The sequence below is a fragment of the Oryx dammah genome, unplaced genomic scaffold (genome assembly GCF_014754425.2).
Source record: "Oryx dammah isolate SB20612 unplaced genomic scaffold, SCBI_Odam_1.1 HiC_scaffold_2, whole genome shotgun sequence".
Classification (NCBI taxonomy): domain Eukaryota; kingdom Metazoa; phylum Chordata; class Mammalia; order Artiodactyla; family Bovidae; genus Oryx; species Oryx dammah.
Window position 1 is genome coordinate 185,698,145 of NW_024070186.1, and position 22,252 is coordinate 185,720,396.

Sequence of the window (22,252 nt, forward strand, 5' to 3'; positions counted from 1 at the left end):
GGTTATGCCCATCTGTTATCAACCCAGCAGCCAGAGGCATCCTTTATAAAAACTGAGATATAATTGGCATATAGCATTATATTTGTTTCAGATACACACTATAATGATTTGATATTTGTATATATTGCAAAATGATCACCACAATAAGTCTAGAAAACATCTGTCACCATCATTACAGAAGTTTCTTCCTTGTGATGAGCACTTTTAAGATCTATGCTCTTAGCAACTTCCAAATATGCAATTCAGCGTTATTGACTATAGCCACCATGCTATATGTTATATCCTTATGAGTTATTTTCTTAATAACTGGACATTTTTCCCCTTTGACCACCTTTACGCATTTTGCCCCCACCCCGCCTGACTCTGGCAACCACCAATTTGTTCTCTGTATCTATGAATTCAAGTTGATTGCTTTTTTTTTTTTTTTTAGATTACACATCTAAGTGAGATCATATCCTATTTGCCTTTCTCTCTCTGACATTTCACTCAGCATAATGCCCTTATGGTCCATCTATGTTGTCACAATTGGCAAGATTTCTTTTTATTATGGCTGAATAATAGTCTATTGTGTATATATATGCCACATTGTCTTTATCTATTCTTTCATCGATGGACACTTAGGTTATTTTCATATCTTGACTTTTGTGCCTAATGCTGTAGTGAACATGGATTTGCAGATATCTTTTCAAGAAAGTAATTTTATTTCCTTTGGTTTTATACCTAGAAGTGGAATTGCTATATCACGTAGTGATTCTATTTTTAAGGGTCTTTTTTTAAAGAAGACTTAAACATTATATATATATACACACACACATAATTTTTTGAAGTATAGTTGACTAATAATGTTGTTCCAATCGCTGCTGTACAACATAGTGACTCAGTGATACACGTTTATGCATTTTTTTCATATTCTTTTCCATTATGGTTTATCATAGCATATTAAGTATAGTTCCCTGTGCTATACAGTAGGCCCTTGTTGTTTGCCCCTTCTAAAGGTAATAGATTGCATCTACAAACCCCAAACTCCTATTCTTTTTCGGTTTTTGAGGAACTTCCATTCTGTCTTCCATAGTAATTGCACCAGTTTACATTCCCACCGGCAGTGCACAAGGGTCCCTTTCCCCCACATCCTTGCCAACACTTGTTATCCCTTGTCTTTTTGATAAGAGCCAGCCTAGCAGGTACAAAGTGACACTTCACTGTGGTTTAGATTTGCATGTCCCCAAAGATTAGTGATGTTTTTAGCCCCTTTTGTGTAGCTGTTGGCCACCTGTGTGTCTTCTTTGGACAGAGGCATCCCTTTAACACACAAGTGAGACCACATCACACCTCAGCTCAACAACCTCTATGGCTCCCTCCTCATTGAAAGTAAAATCCAAAGTGTTGACAATGGCCTGAAAGGGCCTAATGGTCTGCCTCCCCACCCTTCTCTCTCCAGTATTCCCTGCTCTTCCCCCTGCACCCCATGCCCTCAACACTCCATCCCACCTCTGTCACTTGACCCCCTGGCTAGCTTCCCAGCATTCCAGGCACCTAGGGATTTAGTCCTGACTGTTCCCTCTGTCTGAAACACTCCTGCCCAGAAAGCCCATGGCTACACCCCTTGCTTTGACGCCTTGGCTCAAATGTCTTCTTGTTGCACCTCAATTACCCTCCCTCTGTGTTTACTCAGGAACCTGTTCCTTGCAACCCCCTTCCCCCTCCGTGCCCAGTTCTTCAGTGCTGTACCCTCTACCTTTTACCGCTTATCACCTTCTTATACCTGGTGTTATGCATTTTACAAAAGGCCTGTTTTTTACTCTTTGTCTCCTCCCCACCCACTTGGAATACAAGTACATGGTATCAAGGATCTTCGCGTGGTCCTATCAAAGCCTAGCTTCTAGAACATAGCTGGCACATGGTGGACACCAACAAATCCTTACTGGCTGAGTATAAATTCCACAGACAAAGCATGGTGTATTATGGTTCTACTCGTGCTGAAAAATTAATAGTAAAAAGTACCACAAGTGAAAAAATTAATAATGAGATGGAACTTGATTTTATATGATTTTGGGCTGTCTGTATTTTTCCCCTTGGAAACAAGTCATTTGTGTTTTCCCATTGTTCTGTTGGGGCCTTCCAGTAAAGCCTTTTACATATCCACGATGATCCCTTTGTTTGCCATATGTTGACTCATCTTGGTTTATTTTTTAGGTTGTTTATTTGAGTTACCAGTTTTTTAATGTATCAATCTGCCTCCCTTGTTTTTTTTTTTTTCCTGGCTGTGCTGCACAACTCGTGGGATCTTAGTTCTTCAACCAGGGATTAGAACCTAGGCCCTCAGTAGTAAAAGCATAGTGTCCTAATCACCAGACCACTAGGAATTCCCAGCCTTCAGTTCTTTAGAAAGAACTTCTTTTGCTGTTTAGTTATTATAGTTTTCATTCCCTCTATATTTTAATTTCTCAAAAGTAAGTTTGGGTAGATGGTGTGAAGTTTATCTATAACTTAATATTTTCCAAGTTCTCAGCTGATTGTAACAGTACTCGGTATGAAGCCACCTTTCTTTTCCGCCATGGATTGAAATGTTTCCTTTATCACACTGTTCCCTTCCATGATCCGAATAGCCACATGGCCAGATGTGGCCCTCCGCTTCCGCCTTGACTGCCAGCCAGGTTACCTCTTTCTTTAAGAGAAATCTGGAACGGTCTGTGTGTGCATGTGTGTGTACTTGTGGTTCTGGAATGGTTGGCTTATTCTTTTGTGACTCCCTTAGGATTTAGCGTCTGGGTAGAATTCCTAAAGCAATTTCTCCCCTTTCCTGAGCTGCCCTTGTAATATTGGAAGGTTGGCGCAGGATCAATCTGCCTCAGCGGATTTCGGTTTTATTTCCCGAGCTGGAGCCAGTGCCAGGCTTTGCAAATAGTCTTTTCAGAGGTGCAGACTTAATTTGATAGAGAACCAGCACATTAAAACAAAATGAGCAAGTTGGACATTTTAAGCAAATAAATTGCTTCCTATTGATAGTGGGTCACCTGCAATGGAGAATAATTCCTTTCATATCCAGGTCCTTTATCCATGCTCAGGAAGGTACAGTGGAGTAGGAAGCAATGGGATGGACAGGTGTGCAGGATTTTGGTGATCTAATGGAGGGGGTTGCTCCTCGGACTTCTCACAAGTGTCTGAGTCAGTCCAAACCTGTCTTTTTCTTTGCACAGTTCAGTGCGGAGCTTGGGCTCACATTATCTTTTTTGTTTTCTTTTCATATTTATTTATTTAAGTGGCTGCATCAGGATCTTCGTTGCGTCATGTAGGATCTTTCACTGTGTCACACGGACTCTCTGGTGGTGGTACATGGGTTCAGCAGTTGCAGCACACTGCCTCTAGAGTGCATGGGCTCCCTAGTTGTGGCCCTCCATCTTACTCATCCTGTGGCATGTGGGATCTTACTTCCCCAACTAGGGATTGAATCAGTGTCCTTTGCATTGGAAGAAGGATATTAACCACTGGACCACATGGGAAGTCCCTCATGTTGTCTTGAATTCCAGAGATTTGGAATCGATCCCTGCTCTAGGAAGATCCCCTGGAGAAGTACATAGCAACCCACTCCAGTATTCTCGCCTGGGAAATCCCATGGACAGAGGAGCCTGGCAGACACAGAGTTGGACATGACTTAGCAACTGAATGACAACAACAGCCTCTCTCTAGGCAACAAGTTTGGGGCAGCTGTAGTTTTCATTTGAGAAACAAGACTGGGCTGTGTTTGCGTGCACCCTTGCCAGTGAGTAAAGGAAGGACAGGTTTGACAAGAGTTAAAACTGAAAAAGTTCACAACAGAAGAGGAATTCTTTCCTGAATTCGAGTCAATTCCTACAACTCCCACCATTTGTCATTTTGCCCTGAGTCTCAGTGCCATGAATTGTTTGGAAGATGACTGTATGAGGATTTTTATTTCATGGCCTGAGCCTATCTTTGGGGCCATGTTTTAGGTGTTGGAGATGCTCTGGGCCAAGACACTGAATATGGATAATTAGGAGCAAGCAAGTCAGGCTACACACGTGTGACCATCACTGTCCTCTTGTTTTGTCAGGCTTGGTCTATAAAACTGGTAAATCCCCATGGCTGGCAGAATCTGCTTGCTTCTGCCTCATCCCTAATGTTGGTATTGAACTCAGGTCCAGCTGCTCGATTCTCAAAAAATCAATACTTGTGAGAGAGATAAATGTTGGTATAAAGGAAAGTTGCTTTTAGTCAGAATGCTGGCAATCTGGGGAGATGGGGGACTCAGTGTCCCCCAAAACCATCTCCGTAGAGTCTGCTCTGCCATGAAAGCTTTTAAGAGGAAAAAGGGAGGTAATCTCAGGCAATCATTGGGGTGGGGGAGGTCAGAGTCATTGTGACCCCCCCTGTGTGCAGGCCTGTGGATTTCTTGTGAGTATTCTTTAGATTCTATCCTGTTCACATAATTTGTTCATGAGATTATTGGAGGGGAAACTCTCTGATCATCTGTTTATTACTTATTCTTCATTTCTACTTCTTTGATCTATGGAAAGAACCTATGAGTTAGGCAGGGTATTGTGTGATCAAAAGATCTGAGGAATTTTCCCAGTAGTCCAGTGGTTAAGACTCCAAGCTTCTACTGCAAGAGCTTCAGGTTTGATCCCTGGTTGGGGAACTAAGATCCCATATGTCAATAGGTTTGGCCAAAAAAAAAAAAGCAAAGTGAGATTTGAAAGGAGTGCTAGAGCCTGGAGATGACAAGAGCCTGGTTTGAGGTTGGTGACAAGACAGAGGCCTCCTGCAAAGAGCTTTTTCCTGCCAAAAGCTGCTCATACCCTGCAAGGTTGTTACAGGTGGGGCAGAGGGTAGGGGCAGGCAGTAGACTGGGGCTGGAGGCACAATTGGGAGGTTTTAGACTTAAAACTAAACCTGTCTCTGGGGAAGTCTTGAGTCTTAAGATTGGTAGGCCTCTGGGGCTTCTAAAAACAAAGAGTTTCCTCTAACTCTCCAGAATGTAACATCCCTCTGGGACCCAAGAAAGATGTCTGTTAAGTAGACAGGGCTACAAAGCTGGGTAGCTGTACTGCTTTGTGGCCGTGAATGAGAGCTGGCTGGTCAGTGCAGAAGTGGGAAACGATATGGTTCCAAGCTAGCAGCCATGAGGGAGGAGGGCATTGATTTAGGGGAGACAGAGAGATGCCCTGAGCATCCTAGGAGGAGCTTGGGAGGCTGCTAGGGAGAGTCTGAAATCGTACCAGACAGTCATAGAGGCTGCTTTGGGGAACCCAGACAAGGGCAAAGGCAGAGCTTCTCAAAGTGTGGGGCCTGAACCATGCATGAGAAGGGAGATCAAACTTGCTGATTGGTGTATGCAAGAAAAAAATTAGAAGAAATAAATAGACTAGAAACTAAAATATGTCATAGGTTGGAAGGGTAAATAGGCTAGAAAATAAAATATGTCACAGGTGGGAAGGGTGTGTCCTTTTCAGGAAGTATGTGTTTAAGAGGTAGACTATGAGGTTTAGGGAAGCCTGGCATGCTGCAGTCCATGGGGCTGCAAAGAGTCAGCAACAGTTGCAAAGAGTCGGACACAACTGAGCAACAACAATAAAAGTTTAGAAGTGCACTCAAATCACTGCCCTGAAACTTAGAACCACATCGCGTGAGATAAAGGGCAATCATCCATGGGTTGTTGCCAGGAATAAATGAGCTTAATAGACAAGGATCATTCAGAGCAGTGCCTGGTACTAGTAAACACATAGTAGATTTAGCTTTTACATAGTAGTTGGAGCCAGAATAAAATGCTGCTGTTTGACCTTTTTTTTTTTCTATATAAAAGCAATTTTGTATGGTTCAAACTAATATACTCATACACCTCCCCTGTGTATATTACAACTATATTACATATCACATCTGTCATGATGTACAATGCATTTGTTACTGTGATTTGGAATTAAAAAGGCTATGTGCTGTCTTGGCTTTCCCTGGCTAGGGAGTGGCTATGAGGCATCAATTTTAACAACCAAGTGTGATATTGCCATAGGTATTTTGCTCTGAAGGTTCATGACATGCTCTTTGACTGTCTTTTTGTAGCCCACTTCCATGTGTCACTGAAGGGTGGACTGGGTGCTGGGCTTCCTAGAGGTCGCCCATACCTAGTGGTGAACAGAAGCATCTGAGTCACAATGGAGGTCCTGAGTCCACTTCATGAGCCACCCCAGGCCTCCTTCTTGGCTCCCTGAGTCTGAGCACTGCCTGCTGCAAGTCTTTTCATTAAGCCTGGATTGATAGAATCAAAACAAAGCTGTATTACAACATGGGTGGACCTAGAGATTATCATACTAAGGGAAGCCAAATATCATATAATATCACTCATATGTGGAATCTAATTAGAAATGATACAGATTAGCTTATTTACAAAACAGAAACAGAACTTATATTGAAAACAAACTTATGTTTCCCAAAGGGGAAACAAAAGGAGGGAGGGATAAATCAGGAGCCTACAGTTAGCACATTATTGACCAGGGGGTTTTGCAGAAACTAATACCTGTGGCATTTATTGACAGGACATAGTACATGTCCAATCAATAATGTGTTAACATACACTGCTATATATTCCTATAAGATAGATAACCAACAAGGACTTACTGTATAGCACAGGGAACTATACTCAATACTCTGTAGTGGCCTGTATGGAAAAAGAATCTAAAAAGAGTGGATATATGCATATGTATAACTGAATCACTTTACACCTGAAACTAATACAAATTGTAAATCATCTATACTCCAACAAAATTTAAAAAACAAAAATAAAACACAAAAAAATTCAAAGCTGTATTCAGTTCAGTTCAGCCTTTAAAAATAATTTTTGCCTCATTAAAAAACAAAACTGTAAAAGAGCCCATCTTGTTTTCTTGGATTTTGTTGTTGTTCAGTTGCTTAGACGTGTCTGACTCTTTGTGACCCCATGGACTGCAGCATGTCAGGCTTCCCTGTCCTTCACCATCTTCTGGAGTTTGCTCAAATTCATGTCCATTGTGGTGGTGATGCCATCCAACCATCTCATCCTCTGTCATCCCCTTCTCCTCCTGACCTCAGTCTTTCCCAACATCAGGGTCTTTTCCAATTAGTTGGCTCCTTGCGTCAGGTGGCCAAAGGATTGCCGCTTCAGCTTCTTGGGTTTAGTGGTTAGTTTTCTGTTAGAAAGTTGTTTTCTGTCTTCAGTCTAGGAGAGATTCCAGAGGTCAGGGAAAAGACTTGGTTTCTAGAACCATGCTTTGTGAGAGCCAGAAAAAGAATCAGAGTTCCAGCCACTAAGCTATCCTCCACAGCTCCTTCCCTCTGGGGGCCTCGGTCAGGGCCCCACCTCTGCCTGACCGATGTCCTGTTTTCTATTATTATTTTTTAAAAGATTTATTTACTTGGTTGTGTTGGGTGTTTGTTGCCATGTGTGGGCTTTCTCTAGCTGCAGCGCTCAGTGCTCAGGCTTCTCACTGTGGTGGCTTCTCTTACAGAGCACGGGCTCTAGGGCGCCCGAGCTTAGTTGCCCTGCAGTATGTGGGATCCTAGCTCCCTGACCAAGGATTGAACCTGTGTCCTCCGCATTGGCAGATGGATTAGCAAGCACTGGGCCACCAGGGAAGTCCCCTGTTTGCTATTATACCTTGGTCTCCTGGGGCCTGGTCTCCAGCAGCGCTCAGAAGGGTGCCTGACACAGTCGGTGCCCAAGAAATATTTGTTGGGTTGAGTTGAATTGAACAACACGAAGATAAACTTAGTTTTTCCAGAGGATTTTCAAGACCCCAGGGAGGGGAGGGTTGAGCTGTGCCTGAGAGGCCTTCTCCTCTCCATTCAATTTGCTTCAGGTTTATTTCTGGAACTTGGATCTTGCTCTTCTGGCTACCATATCGGTGCTAAATCCACAGAGTGATCTTGTTTTCTCAGATGCTGATTAGTCTCTGATCTCAGGATATTCAGCTTAGGAACAGTGAGACTTAATGAAAAATTAATTATATTGATTATTACCATGTTGCTCACAGATAAATTCCACTCAGTTTGCTGCTTGCAGATCCATGCAATACTGCCTTATGTGCCAAATGGTACGACGGCTATTTTCTGCCTTGGGCTATTTCCCTGAGCAGGTGCTTGTTGCTGTGGGAGACATGGGTCTTTGTGAGAAATAACTCCTTCCGGGGAGAAGCACCAGGCTTGTTCCCAGGATGCAGCTAGTCTGCTGGGCAGTGGGAGTTGGTCCATCTCCTCATAGAGGAATGACCCAGCATCCTGCCCTGGAAACAGTCCTGACATGAAGCCAGGAGGGCAGCTCTCTCCCCTCTTATCCGTGCTCCTCTCATATTAGGGGAGCCCCTTTCTTCTCTCTGAGCCTCAGTTTCCTCATCTCAGCCATGAGTGTGGGTGTTTTCTGGGCACATCCTTTGGGCCAGGCTCTGTGCTGAGTGTGGGGTCCACTCAGGGTCCTGCAGTTACCCTGCAGGTCTTTTTGAGACAATATCTGAATTGTCTCCCTTTTCCTGAAGCCTCCCATTATAATCATCTGGATATTGAACTTCAGAATGGCAGGATGAAAGGTATATCTCATAGGAGATTGGGTTTCTATGCATAGAAATGATGAAAATGGAGGATGGTAAGGACTGATACTGCCTTTTTGGGAGAGTATGATGATATAATAAGAAATATGTATTTGGTCTTCCTCCCTAGTTCTTGGCCCAAAACTCCTGAAACCCTTGGAACCTCTGAAGTGATGAAAGTGTCATTTGTATGCTAAAGAAATGACTGGTGGCTGGGGTCCCTAGATAGCTTTAGGATGGGGGCTGGTGACCAGAAAGACCAAGGCATGATTGGAAGGTTGGAACTTTTAAACCCACCAAGTGATAGTCCCCTGGGGAAAGGAATGGCAACTCACTCCAGTATTCTTCCTGGAGAATTCCATGGACAGAAGAGCCTGGCAGGCAACAGTCCATGGGGTTGCAAAGAGCTGGACATGACTGAGCATCTTTCACTCACTCAGTGACCTCCAGGGAGAGAAAAGGGTCTGGAGATTGAATTCTGTTGCCAATGGCCAAAGATTCAATCAACTATGCTTACATAATGGAACCTACAATAAAACCCCTAGATGATGGGGTTTGGAGAGCTTTCAGATTTGTGAGTACATCATGGTGCTGGGAGGGCGGTGAGGCCAGAAAGGATATGGACGCTCTGCAGCCACTACCCCTGCCTTCCCTCTCTTACCTGGTCCTATGTGTGTCTTCCCTTTGGCTGTTCCTGAGTTCCACCTTTTATAATAAACCAGTCAATGTAAATAAAGAGCTTTTCTGAATTCTGTGAGCTATTCTAGCAAATTATTAAATCCAAAGAGGACTTGTGGGAACCCTTGACTATCCATCTGGTCATAAGTCTAGATGACCTAGACTTGTGACTGGCATTTAAAGTGAGGGTAGTTTGGGGGGACTTAAACTTCTGGGTCTGCACTGACTCTAAGTAGTTAGTGTCAGAATTGGATTAAATCACTGGACAACAGATTAGTATCCAGAGAACTGGAGAATGATTTGGTGTGGGTAAAACTCTGACACTTCTGATGTCAGAAGTGGTATGAGTAGAAATGAATCGTAGAGGGCAATTTGGCAATATCTATTAAATACCTTAAAAGAGTTTTTGCCTTTGACGTAATAGTTCTGTTCCTAGGATATCATCTGAAGGAGATAATCATCAAAATGCATGAAAATTTATGTACAAAGATTTCCATTGCAGCATTATTTAAAATCGGAAATGATCTAAATGACCCACACTAGGAGTTTGGCGATATCAGTTTGGCTATCACAATTTAATGGAATACTACACAGCCATCAAAAGTGATGTTTTAAAGACTACTTAACAATATGGAAGATTGAAATGATAGTGTGTTAAATGAAAAAAAAAAATAAAGCTCTAGAGAGAGCTTGATCCCAATTTAATTAAGAATATTTGTACATTAAAAAGTTTGGAATAAAGCACCCTAATATATATTAACAATGGTTATTGCTTGCCAGTGAATTATAGATTTTTTTCCTTTATACATTTTGGAGGCTTTTTTTGTAAAAAGCATCAATTAGTGTGTTGCACTCAGTCATGTCCGATTCTTTTGTGACCTCAAGGACTGTAGCCTGCCAAGTTCCTCTGTCCATGGAATTTTCCAGGCAAAAATACTGGAGTGGGACGCCATTTCCTACTTCCGGGGATCTTCCCGACCCAGGCATCAAACCCGCGTCTCTTGTGTCTTCTGCATCAGCAGGTAGTTTCTTTACCACTGAGCCACCTGGGAACTAGAAAATGTAGCATTCTCCTGCAGGCCTAGCTCTAGTTTTTTGATGGGAGTTATCCCCATCCCAGAGGTCAAGTCCAGAACCTCTCAAGACAAAGAAAACTGCCGACTTGCTTGATGTCCTCTTCCTTTCTTCTTCACTCATCACCCTGTTTTTCAGTACAGAGACCTTCTGACAATGCTCACTCTCATCCATATTCAAATCAGTTTAATGGCTCTCCTTTCATCCATGCTGGGCAGTCAGTCCATCACTGGGAGCCCGTGGTCCAGATGGGCTTTCATTGTTACTTTCAGTTCCCATTTGCTTTGTTCTTTAGCTGTTGGGGAATTTTCCATTAGCTTCAACGGACCTGGCATGCTAAAATCAATTCAGCTTAATCTATGGAGATGTAAACTTTGGGGACAAATAAACTCTGATCTAGCTCCTAAACCCTTAGAAATGCCCCTGGCTTTCTGCTGCCCTATGTTAGGAAAGAATGATTACTTTTCGTGACCTATTCAGTCTGTAATTTCTCCACCTAGTAAATTACTGACAAGCTTTTCTTTCCAAATGCTACCTAGGGAGGGAGTTGGCTTGATTTTTGAATTCAAGATATCATTTGAGCCCTGAGGTAAGGAGAAAGGCCAAGAGTGTGGTGACACCAGGGAGCCACAGTATGGACCTTGAACCATTGTCCCACCAGCTTCGAGCACTGTGCCTTTGAACTTTTTTTTTTTTTTTTTCCCCAACACTGCCTCTTGCCTGACTCCAGGGTTAACAGTGATTCCTGATGAGCCAGAGTGGGGTGGGGGTGGCCAGGGAACTTACAGGAGCTGTGCTCAACCCTGAATTCTAACAGTAGATCCCAGATACTGTTATAGTCTCAGGGAGGAACAGTCAATAAATGAGCATTTATTGAAATGAATGCAATCACATCTCAAATAGCAAATAACTAGGAGTGAGGGTCCTTTGTTGTTTAATCGCTAAGTTGTGCCCAACTCTTTGCAACCCATGCTCTGTAGCCCGCCAGGCTTTTCTGTCCATGGGATTGCCCAGACAAGAATACTGGAATAGGTTTGCCATTTCCTTCTCCAGGGGATCTTCCTGACCCAGGGATCTTCCCGACTCAGGAATCAAACCCTGGTCTCCTGCAGTGCAGGTGGATTCTTTTCCTTCTGAGCCACCAGGAGGCTCCTTTAACCCCCTTTAAAATGTACCAAGAAAACCAGGTTTAAAAGTGAACCCTCATCTTGCCCCCATCTGTTGGCATCAGCACTGTTCAATGCAGGACACTCCTCATTGCATCCCTGCCTCCTCCCAGCATGTTTCCCTCCTCCTTCAGAGCCCCGCCGCCTTGCTGTCTCAGCTCTCACCTCTGTCGTTCCCTAATTACTGAAATCAATGAGTTGTATTTGCAGATTGATTGATTATGATTAAATTGGAACTCATTTGCACTAAAAGCCACACCAGGACTGAACTAGCATTTTTTATGCAATTATGGTCATTCTATTCCTATTTTCCATCTTCATCATATTTTCAGTATCACCATCTCCAAAGGCTAGTCCTGTACTTCTGTGTATTCACCAGACCTGACTGCTTGGGTATCTCTCAGGGCCCTGGACTCCAGGTGGCCAAATACCATGTTCCTGCCCTCTCTGAAACCCTGTGCTTCCTCCTGAATTCTCTCAGTTAATATCGTCACTGTTCACTCCATCAGGCATGCTAGAATCCTCAGCATCATCCTCAACTCATCCCTCTCATAACCTGGGGACACTCAGGTGACCTGACTTGACCACTCAGAAGTCTCTCTGCCCCTCCCAGCAGCTCTAGGGGCAGCTTTAGGTTCTTATCCACACTTAGTCCCTGTGACAGCTTCAGGTCAGGGCTCTGCTTCTCATTCCCTTGTCACCATAGTCTTTGCTAGCCCTCGGTTTACAAACCAATCTGATCCTTCTCTCTCTCTCTCTTTTATTTTTTTTCAATTTAGAACTGCTGAGAACTCTCTCTGACATACAACAGGTGTCAACAAACTTTAAAAAGCCAAAGTCAACATTTTAGGCTTTGTGAGCCAAACCTTCCCCATCCCAGTGATTCAGTTCTGTTTGTGTGATCCCAAAGCAGTCGACAGTGGACAACTGTATGTCAGAAAATGGCCATGACTGTGTTCTAATAAAGCTTTATTGACAAACAGGGTGGTAGACCAGATTTGACCACAGTCAGATTTGCCAACCCCTGGCCTACAGGGTAAAGCTTGGGTGGCTTCTAGGGCTCTTTCAGTCTTGTCTTAGCATAAGAGTTCTTCCCCTTTGTCTCTCAATGTTTCTATAACCACTGTGCAGCCAGGATGTTCAACATGCCCATCTTGGTACATTTTCCCCACTCAACCTCCTTTCCCTTCTCTCTGTGGTTTTAAGATTCAAAATATTTCACAGAGCTGTCTCTGTCCTAAGGAAGGACTTCCATGAGATTTATATAGACTTGTATTATTGTGCTTGTCATCCTCTGTTATGAATATCTGGTCACCCTCTGTCTCTCCAACTAGAATGTAAGCTTTTCAGAGCCTGGAAAGTTTCTTTGGCTCCCTGTATATCTTAGGATTGCATCTGGCATGTAATAATTATGCAGCAACTATTCAGTGAATGAATGGTTGTATTAATCATTTCTACATATGCATTTGTTGTTTTTCATCGAAAAGGGGGAAACTTTTCTAAATCTCTTTTGTCATTGGCTCAGCCTCTGTCCTATTATTTCTCCCAAATAAAGAGCTCCAGACTTGTATCTTATATTTTCTGGTACGTTTGTGTTCAGGTCAGTCAGTTCAGTTCAGACACTCAGCCATGTCTGACTCTTTGTCACCCCATAGACTGCATCATGCCAGGCCTCCCTGTCCATCACCAACTCCCGGAACTTGCTCAAACTCATGTCCATCGAGTTGGTGATGCCATCCAACCAACTCATCCTCTGTCAGTCATCCCCTTCTCCTGCCTTCAATCTTTCCCAGCATCAGGGTCTTTTCCAATGAGTCAGTTCTTTGCATCAGGTGGCCAAAGTATTGGAGTTTCAGCTTCAGCATCAGTGCTTCCAATGAATATTCAGGACTGATTTCCTTTAGTATTGACTGGTTTGATCTCCTTGCAGTCCAAGGGACTCTCACAAGCCTTCTCCAACACCACAGTTCAAAAGTGTCAATTCTTTGGCATTTGGGTTACTAGTTCATAATTGCTTGCTTAGCCTTACTGAGCTGTATCTCTCCAGTTTTGCAGTTTCTCAATGATGTGAATCAAAAGAAGGCATCTTGTTCATTTGTAAAGCCCTCACATTTTGTGGTTAAAACCCCCGTGCTTCCCAAACATACCTTTCTGTGGATAATAAACAGATTTCAAGCTAATGAGAACTGAGATAGGAAACATTGTTCTTCATTACTGATTTGAATTTGCCAGTTAGTACAATGAATTTCAGCTGATTCTTCAGAGCTAGACCATTAGCAGATAAATACTGACTCTGCCTGGTATTTGGATTTCATCTGACACACACTCTGTTTAAGTGGCTTGACTGATGTGCCTCCACCATTGTTTCTGCCTGAATTGGCTATGACCCTAGAGAGTGTCATGGGACCAAAGCATGGTTCTCAGAGGGCATTGGGTCAGAATGTAGCAGGTACCAGTGGTGGCTCCAGATATTTTTAAGAAAATAGACTTGCTGGCATAATGCACTGTACATCTCTTGGTCTCTAGAGCAGAACCATTTCTATCCCAGGTCTTGCTTGACTTCAGAACATCAGCCTCATTCAAGGGAGGAGAGGCTCAGATCCTTGTGGGAGTGTAGACTTTGATTCTAGAAGATTCCACAGGCAGAGAGTGGATTCCTTTTTTCAGAAGATGTGTCTTAACATGTTACCTTTTGTACTCCGCACAATGACAGTTGGACAGGCTCCTGTGACCATCATAGATGTCCCTCCTGTGGTCCACAAAGGCATCTTAGAGGGGATAGAATTGGCCATGCTGCTGCCTGGTGTGCACGTGTTGCGTGAGACTGCAATGAAATCAAAGACCAAAAGCACAGCATGGTTATATAACTCTGGAGCACAAGGGACTTTAGCCTAAAGAGGGGATACATTCCAGTGGAAAGCACACCACGTGATTGAGTTGTTCCTGAAAACTTGATCTGTGGTCTCCACTTCCCGAGGATGTGGAAGGTGGCCAGAGCCCCTTTGTGCTGCACCCTGGCTGTCTGCAGCCGGAGGCAGAAAGATCCGGCCTGCTCCCATGTCTCCGCCGTTTTATGGGAATATTTCTCACACCCTGTTCTGCTATTAAAAACAAAATGAGGCACACATCACATGTCTCAGACTGCAAGACCCATTTCCTTCTAATAAGCTTCTCGTTTCCTGGGCTTTCCCTTCACTGGAAAAATTAAATGTCCAGAGGCTCCCATTATGGATTTCTAGTTTTGTACTTTCCCCCTCACCCCTTCTGTTATTTTGAAAGAAAAAGAAGTTAGTGAGCTTTGTCTGCCTCTGTGCACGTGTGTACGCACGCACGCACGCACACACACACACACACACACACACAACAGAAGTAGATATTCTTTTTTTAAAAAATAATTTGTTGCTTATTTCTTAAGAGTTATCAATTTTGTTGATTTCCCCCCAAAGCTCCAGCTTTTTTTCTTTTTCTTTTTTTAGTGGCACCACATGGCATGTGGGATCTTAGTTCCCCAGTCAGAGATCGAACCTGCATCCCCTGCAGTGGAAGCTTGGAGTCCTAACCACTGAACTGCCGGGAAAGTCCTCTTGGGAGCAAAGAGAGAAGGATGACTTTGTCCCACTGACCTGGGACCAAGGGAAACAGAACTCTGAGCTGAGCTGTTTCTTCTGCATCCTGTCCTGGGCTGAAGCAGGGCCAGCCTGGATGCATATTGCAAACAGGAAAACCATGGGGATTTGGGGCTTCGAAGGAGCATGTTCCTTCAAGCAGGGCAGTTCTGGAGGGATCCCTGTCTGAGGTCCGAGTTAACAAATCCAACAGTCCAGAGGTGAGGCAACTTAGGGCGTAGCCACCAAGGCCCTCATTTACAGGTCAAATTCTCAAACATCCCTAACCAAGCCCCCTGGAGTAGCTAATGTCAGGATGCAGGCTCTTTCCCTGGTAAGATCTGGGGCATGCAGAGGGACCACAGGGCTGAGGCCAGGCCCTGTCAACAGAAGGGGATCGTCCTTCAGTGCGACAGCATTAGCCCAGAGTTGAGGATGGAGTCAGAGGGATGGGAAGAGGAGATGGTGCCTTGGGAAGGAAGTGGTCCAGAGAGCAGGGGCAGGGCTCAGCCTGCAGCTGGCTATCAGGCTGGCCCACCTGGGACCCCAGCAGGGACCCTGTCATCCTCTGACATTTTCTACTGTTGTGCAATTTGTGTCAGACCTGTTGTAAAACCCCGTCACAGAGGCTGGAAGGAGATCCAGCCCAACCCAGTTTTCAGATGGGGACATTGAGGCTGAGGGACAGGGCTGCCCTGATCATGGGGACTGGATGGACTTCTTTGTGAGCTGATTCCCATCTCAGGAGACCCTCCATCTGCATCCCCTTACCCTCAGTGTCTGGACTTAGGCCGAGTGAGGCATGACTTCTGCCCTGGTGTCCTTGAGTGCTGTGTGCCATGATCTCAAGCTGAGCACTGGCTGTAAGCTGTTTTAGGTCCACCCAACATGTGGTTGGAAAACATATGGCTGCTTTAGATAATCTTGGGCATGTTTCATTGATGAGAAGAGTCTAAACATGCAGACAAACCCCTTAATTCAGAATTTGGAAAGGGCTAAAATGTTTTCTGTATCATCAGTGGAAAAAAGAGGGGTGTTTGAACAGCAGATTAATAGGGTATGAAAAAGAACACAGTCTTCCTATTCTTCTTTTAAATACTGTAACGATGTCCACGGATCCTTAGAAAGGGGCTCAAAGGACCTCATGGATTCTCTTGGCCAACCTGGCTCATTTTACACATGAACAAACCAAGGCCTCAGGGTTTGGCTGCAGACCTAATTCGCTAATAGGCCTGGCTGGGAGCCCAAGGTCCTGACTCGCAGACTAGTCTTCCTTCTGCTGGAGCACACATTTATTCATGGAACGCATCCAGCATGTTGAATTAGTATCGATAATGAATCTGCGGCTGATAGCTGGTGCTTACTTGTTCAGAATCATCATCCATTGAACAGCTGTCTGTCTAGTGCCTCCTTCAGCACATAGGTGGGAACGTACAGCCTTGAATGAAATGTCCAAGGCACTTGTAGCTCACAGAAGCCATGATTTCGGCACCTTGATTTCTTCATATTTCTAGGTGGTATGGGCTAGGTGTCATGAGGCACTAGTAAATGTCCTGCTGACCAGTCAGTAGTGAGGGAGGTAACTCGGCTGTGGCGAGTGAGGGCATTGCTGTGAAACACACAACCTCTGACTTGGCCTTGGAGGACCAATGTGATTTGGGCAGGTAAAGAGAATGTCAAGGTGTTTCAGATGGAAGCACTGGCTGGGAGAGTGCAGAGGTCTGAAAAACAATCCCCAAAGGAATCAGATCCCCAAGCCTAGAACTTATAAATGTTACTTTGGAAAAAATGGTCTTTGCAGCTGCCAATAAATTAAGGATCTTGAGTTGAGTTTATTCTGGATTATATGGTGGTCTCTAAATGCAAGCACAAGTGTCCTTGTAAGAGGCAGGCAAAGGGAGATCACAAACCGATGAAGAGAAGGTAACCACAGGGCAGAGATTGGAGCCTTGCGGCCACAAGCCAAGTAGACTTGTAGGAAAAAGTGGGAAAGAATCTTCCCCAGAGCCTCTGGGGGAGGGCAGTCTGCCCTCATCTTGATTTTGGTCCGAGCGTGCGTATTAAATCACTCAGTCGTATCCGACTCTTTGCTACCCTTTGGACTGTAGCCTGCCAGGCTCCTCTGTCCATAGGATTCTCCAGGCAAGAATACTGGAATGTGTTGCCATGCCCTCCTCCAAGGGATCTTCCTGACCCAGGAATTGAACCTGTGTCTTTTACGTTTCCTGCTTTGGCAGGAGGGTTCTTTACCACCTTATTTCAGATTTCTAGCCTCCAGATTGTGAGAGAATAAATTTCTATTGTTTTAAGCTACTGCGTTTGTGTGATTGATTAAAGCAACCACAGGAAATTAATGCAAAGAGGAAAGGAAAAGCCTGCCTGGGTCAGGGTTCAATGTGCTTGCTGGGAGGATAGTTAGATATTTAGAGAAGTGGTAACTACAGTTGGCCCTTCGTGGATGCTGAACCCATGGATACAAGGTCTAGTTACCCAATTCCATTTTATACATTTTATATTAGGGGACTTGAGCGTCTGTGGATTTTGGTATCCACAGGGTCCTGGAACCAATCCCCTACCAATACCAAGGGACAACTGTAAATGGCTAGGGCCGATGTCTTGCATTAGTTCAGAGTTCCTGCGAGTTTCTGGATCTTATCTTCCTACCTGGAGTGTGGGTCTCTGGACGGGAACCACGATGCTGGGCAGATCACTGTCTTTATTCTCCGCAGTCCTAACTCCCGTGTTCTTCAGGTAAAGGCAGCTTGTTGAATGGCCCTGATGAGTGCTGGCAGCTGCCGCAGCTGAGCTCACACTGGATTTATTGATGAAAAATCAAAGCTGTCCATGTCTGGTGCTCAGATACAATTGACGTACCTCTCATCTCCAGACTGTGATCTCAAATCGAATTCCCATGCCTCACAGGAGTGTGAGGTGTTAGGAAATGCTTAGCCAACCCAGGATGAACAGAAGGCGAAGAGAGATCAGGGCTCTGGAAGGAGGGACTCTGGGTTTGGAAAGCAGAGCAGCTCTGATGGGGGGTAAGAGGATGGGCGTCCCCCTGCTGGGGGAAATGACCTTCTTGATGGTAGAGTCAAGTTCTCTGCCAGCCCCAGAGAATGTGATTAAAGATGCCTCTGGGGCTTTTATGACACTCTTATTGATCTGAGGTTGTTTATAGCCGTAAAACAGCTGTAAATTAGAGGAATGAAATAAAAACAGCAGGATACTTAACTCCTGTCCTCCTAGGAGGTTGAGAAAGCTTTCTGCACAGCTCTGTGGCAGCAAGGAGCTGAACGTAAGTCCGCAATGGGGACACTCATTCTCCTTTCCTCCCTAGCCCAAGCTGGGTGGTCCCTGTCTTCCCGTCTTATCCCCACTGAAAGAGAAGCCTCAGCCTTGCTGAGGAGTGTCCATGGCTAATGTGACTCCCAGCTGGGGCTCTCGTCTGATTGTGCACCCCCTACTTTGTACTGAGTGTCCCTGGTGACTCAGATGGTAAAGAATCTGCCTGCAATTCAGTAGACCCAGGTTTGATCCCTGAGTTGGGAAGATCCCTTGGAGAAGGGAATGGCAACCCACTCCAGTATTCTTGTCTGGAGAATTCCATGGACAGAGGAGCCTGGAGGGCTACAGTCCATGGGGTCGCAAAGAGTCAGACACAACCGAGCGACTAACACAACACTACCTTATGTTAGCTGCTCAGGGCTAGTTATCTCCTCCTTCCAAAGCTGTTTTTGTTTTGTTGTTGTTGTTGTTGTTTGTTTGTTTTTTACCTCTTTCTCTCCCCCTCTTTTCTCTCTTTTTTTCCTCTTTTGGCCACCCCTTTTTTTAAATTGGGTTAAAGGGTTTTGACACATCACTCTTTGTAAAGTAATTAGGAGTTTTCTGCAGACAGTTGCCTATCATTTCAATGCAGTAGAGCGGTGGTCCCCAACCTTTTTGACAACAGAAGACAATTTTTCCATGGATGGTGGGGTTCAAGTGGTAATGTGAGCAATGGGGAGCAACAGATAAAACTTTACTTGCTGGCCCACTGCTCATGTCCAGTTGTGTAGCTCAGTTCCTAACGGGGGCTGGGGACCCCTGCAGTCAACCATGCCTTGTGACCATTGGACTTTCTCTGCTTTCCTGTTGTAGAGATCCGAGAGGCCTTCCGGGTTCTGGACCGAGACGGGAATGGCTTCATCTCCAAGCAGGAGCTGGGCATGGCCATGCGCTCTTTGGGGTACATGCCAAGTGAGGTGGAGCTGGCCATCATCATGCAGCGCCTGGACATGGACGGTGAGACTGGGGCCCACAGCATCCCCACCTCCCCACCCCCATCCCCATCCCCTGGGATGAGCCAGGACTCATCAGAGATCTTGGGTTTGAAGGGCCTTGCAAAATAGTCAAAAGACTTGGAGTCAAAAGACTAGGATTCATGTCCTGGCTTACATTTCAGGTATGGAAACTTGAACCAGATCTGGGTTTTTCAAACCACATTCCACAGACCTCCAGGGGTCTGCAGAGGTGGCTCTGGGGCCACTAGAGGGAACCGGGTGAAGAGGGAGGCCCTGACTAGTGGAGCAGTGAAAATGGTTCTGTTTCATTTCCAAAACAGCTTTGTTGAGACAGAATTCACACACCCTAAGATTCACCCGTGCAACCTGTGTAATTCAGTGGCTTTGAGTGTATCACAGATGTGTGCAACCAATAGCATTATCAATTTTAGAGCATTGTCATCACCCTAAAAGAAACCCTGTACCTCTGAATTATCACCTCCATTCCCTCTGAAAGTGAAACTGTTAGTTGCTCAGTCGTGTCCAACTCTTGACTCCATGGACGGTAGCCCACCAGGCTCCTCTGTCCATGGGATTCTCCGTGCTATCCCTCTATCCCCCACCAAGTCCTGGACAACCAGTAATTGGCTTTCTGTCTCTATGGACTTAGCTCTTCTGGATCATGGGATACATGGTCCTTTGGGACTGACTTCCTTCACTTACCGTAGTATTTGAAAGGTTCATCCATAGTGTAGCATCTATCACTATTTCATTGCATTTTATTGCCAAATCACATTCCATTTTTTGGCTATAACAGCTTCTTTTCTCTCTTTTACATACTGGTTTCTACATACAGTCTCATTGGGGGAAAGTGTTTCACTATCCTTAAGCAGTTCTGGAAAATGACTGCATTTGATGATCCTTAAGACTCTTTCCTGCTCTAAAACCCTAGGAATTTATCCCAAACTGGCTGTGACCTTCCTGCCTTGGTTGAAGGTCCAGAAAGAAGCTTTCTTATTTTAGGTTTGTGGTTTTTTTGGATGTGGACCATTTTTTTAAAGTCTTTATTGAATTTGTTATATTATCGCTTCTGTTTTATGTTTTGGGTTTTTGGCCATGAGGCATGTGGGATCTTAGCTCCCCAGCCAGAGATTGAACCTGCATCCCTTGCATTGGAAAGTGAAGTCTTAACCGCTGGACTGCCAGGAAAGTCCTCTAATTTTGTTTTTTCAACACACACTCTCCCCCTCTGGAAAGCAGCTTGATCCCAGGTGTAAGGGGTCCAGAGTGGTAGACTTTGAGGATTCTTGTGCAGAACATGAAGTAAAGACCAATTAAAAGGAAACAGAGGGTGGGGGCAGGGTGTCTTTTGGGAGAGACAGATGAAGACCCTGGTAGTGAGAGGTTTGCTTGGCCTGCAGACTAATTGAACACAGCTGTGTCCTGTTATCTTGCTGGTCTTGTTGGAAAGATGATAATTTAATGGTGACTGTATGATGAATGGACCCCAGTCCCAACCACCAAGTGCAGCTGTGGGCATTTATTTTCTGGTTCAGGAAAGAGATGTTCTATCAGGGATGTTCAGTTGTACGTGGGGTGCTGGCCCTGTCCTTACATCTCTAATTGATTGTGACTCTCTGGGTCTTTGCAGGCCTGATTCGACTATGGGAAAACCCAGATGAACTTTTGGCTAACTCAACCTTTCTGAAAAGCTGGAGCAAAGCACATGTTGTATAGCAAAATCTCTTCCCTGGATTCCCATCATCATTTTAGAGAAACACTTCCAGAAAAAAAGAGTTTCTTCCTTAAAATAAAAGAAATCTTAACCTATCCTCTTTGTAGAATTAAGAAGATTTTTGTGCCTTTGAGTCTTCTCTCATAACTTAGCAAAACAAAACATGGTCAAATAGACTAAAAGCAAATGGACTTAGCAACATTTAGTCAAAATGAGCTGGGGGCTATCATGGGAGAGTTACTTCCATGGAAGTATTATGGGTCTTCATCCAAGTACATCCTTGCTCTCTGTCTATTCTTTCATCAGACCCCAGCTCATGGGGAATTTTTACATTATTGCAAATCCTCCCTGATTGCAGGAGGGCTTGCAGTCCCCTGGGGGCCTCGGTTGATGGTGCTGTTCCAGGAGCCCATCAGGACTCAAGCAGCCAACAGGATGCAGCTTAAGAGATGCCAGGTTTCACCCATTCATTTGCAACATCATCCTTAGTGACCAATGCTGAGGGCAGGACTTCCAAACAAAGCATAAAGAGAATTTCTATTAGTTCCTTTAACAGAAGCTTAAATCATCTGCTTTTTCATGGTGACCCCATCAGGTGAAAGCACAGTTATTTGCTTTTCTTCAATTAATTAAATATATTAATTTTTTAAACAAATCTCTACCATACAACAATGCCAATCAGCCATGGTCATAAATATCTGAAGTGCAGCTTCCTCGAACTTTTGTTTTGTTGCCTACAAAAGAATCAATACATAACAAATGATGGCAATGCAGCAGTGCCAGCAAAGCGAGTTGCCTTTTGAACGCAGTAAATGCTTAAGTATGAAAAGAGCTAAGGGAGAAATACCCAGGCTGAGGCGGAAACGTCTTTCTGTGATTTGTCAGCGACACTGGTAAGTGAAATTTCTGGGTTCTGAGTTCTGGATATGCAGGGATTGACTGTTTTTCAGTGTTCTTCTGTTAGTGGGGTCTTTTGAGCTATTCAGATTTTTTTTTTTTTAAGTCAGGTTTTAATTATATCCTTCCTCCCAGCTTCTGTAACTGGAGATTCTCTGCAGACATTTGGCCCTACCTAATTAAGCTTCCCTTTGGTGTGAAACTTGTGGAATGGCAGAGATTTTTATGAGGATAATGCCGCATGCACGCGCACACACACACACACACACAC

General features: G+C 44.4%; 1 protein-coding gene across 1 annotated transcript in view; it reads left to right on the forward strand.

Annotated features, from left to right (window-relative positions):
• The window catches only part of CALN1 (calneuron 1), a 523,339-nt gene that overhangs the window by 254,268 nt on the left and 246,819 nt on the right, over positions 1-22,252 (forward strand). The window contains exon 3 of the mRNA XM_040260649.1: positions 19,228-19,371. Within this exon, the coding sequence (XP_040116583.1) occupies positions 19,228-19,371 (144 nt within the window). The remainder of the gene's footprint in view (positions 1-19,227; positions 19,372-22,252) is intronic.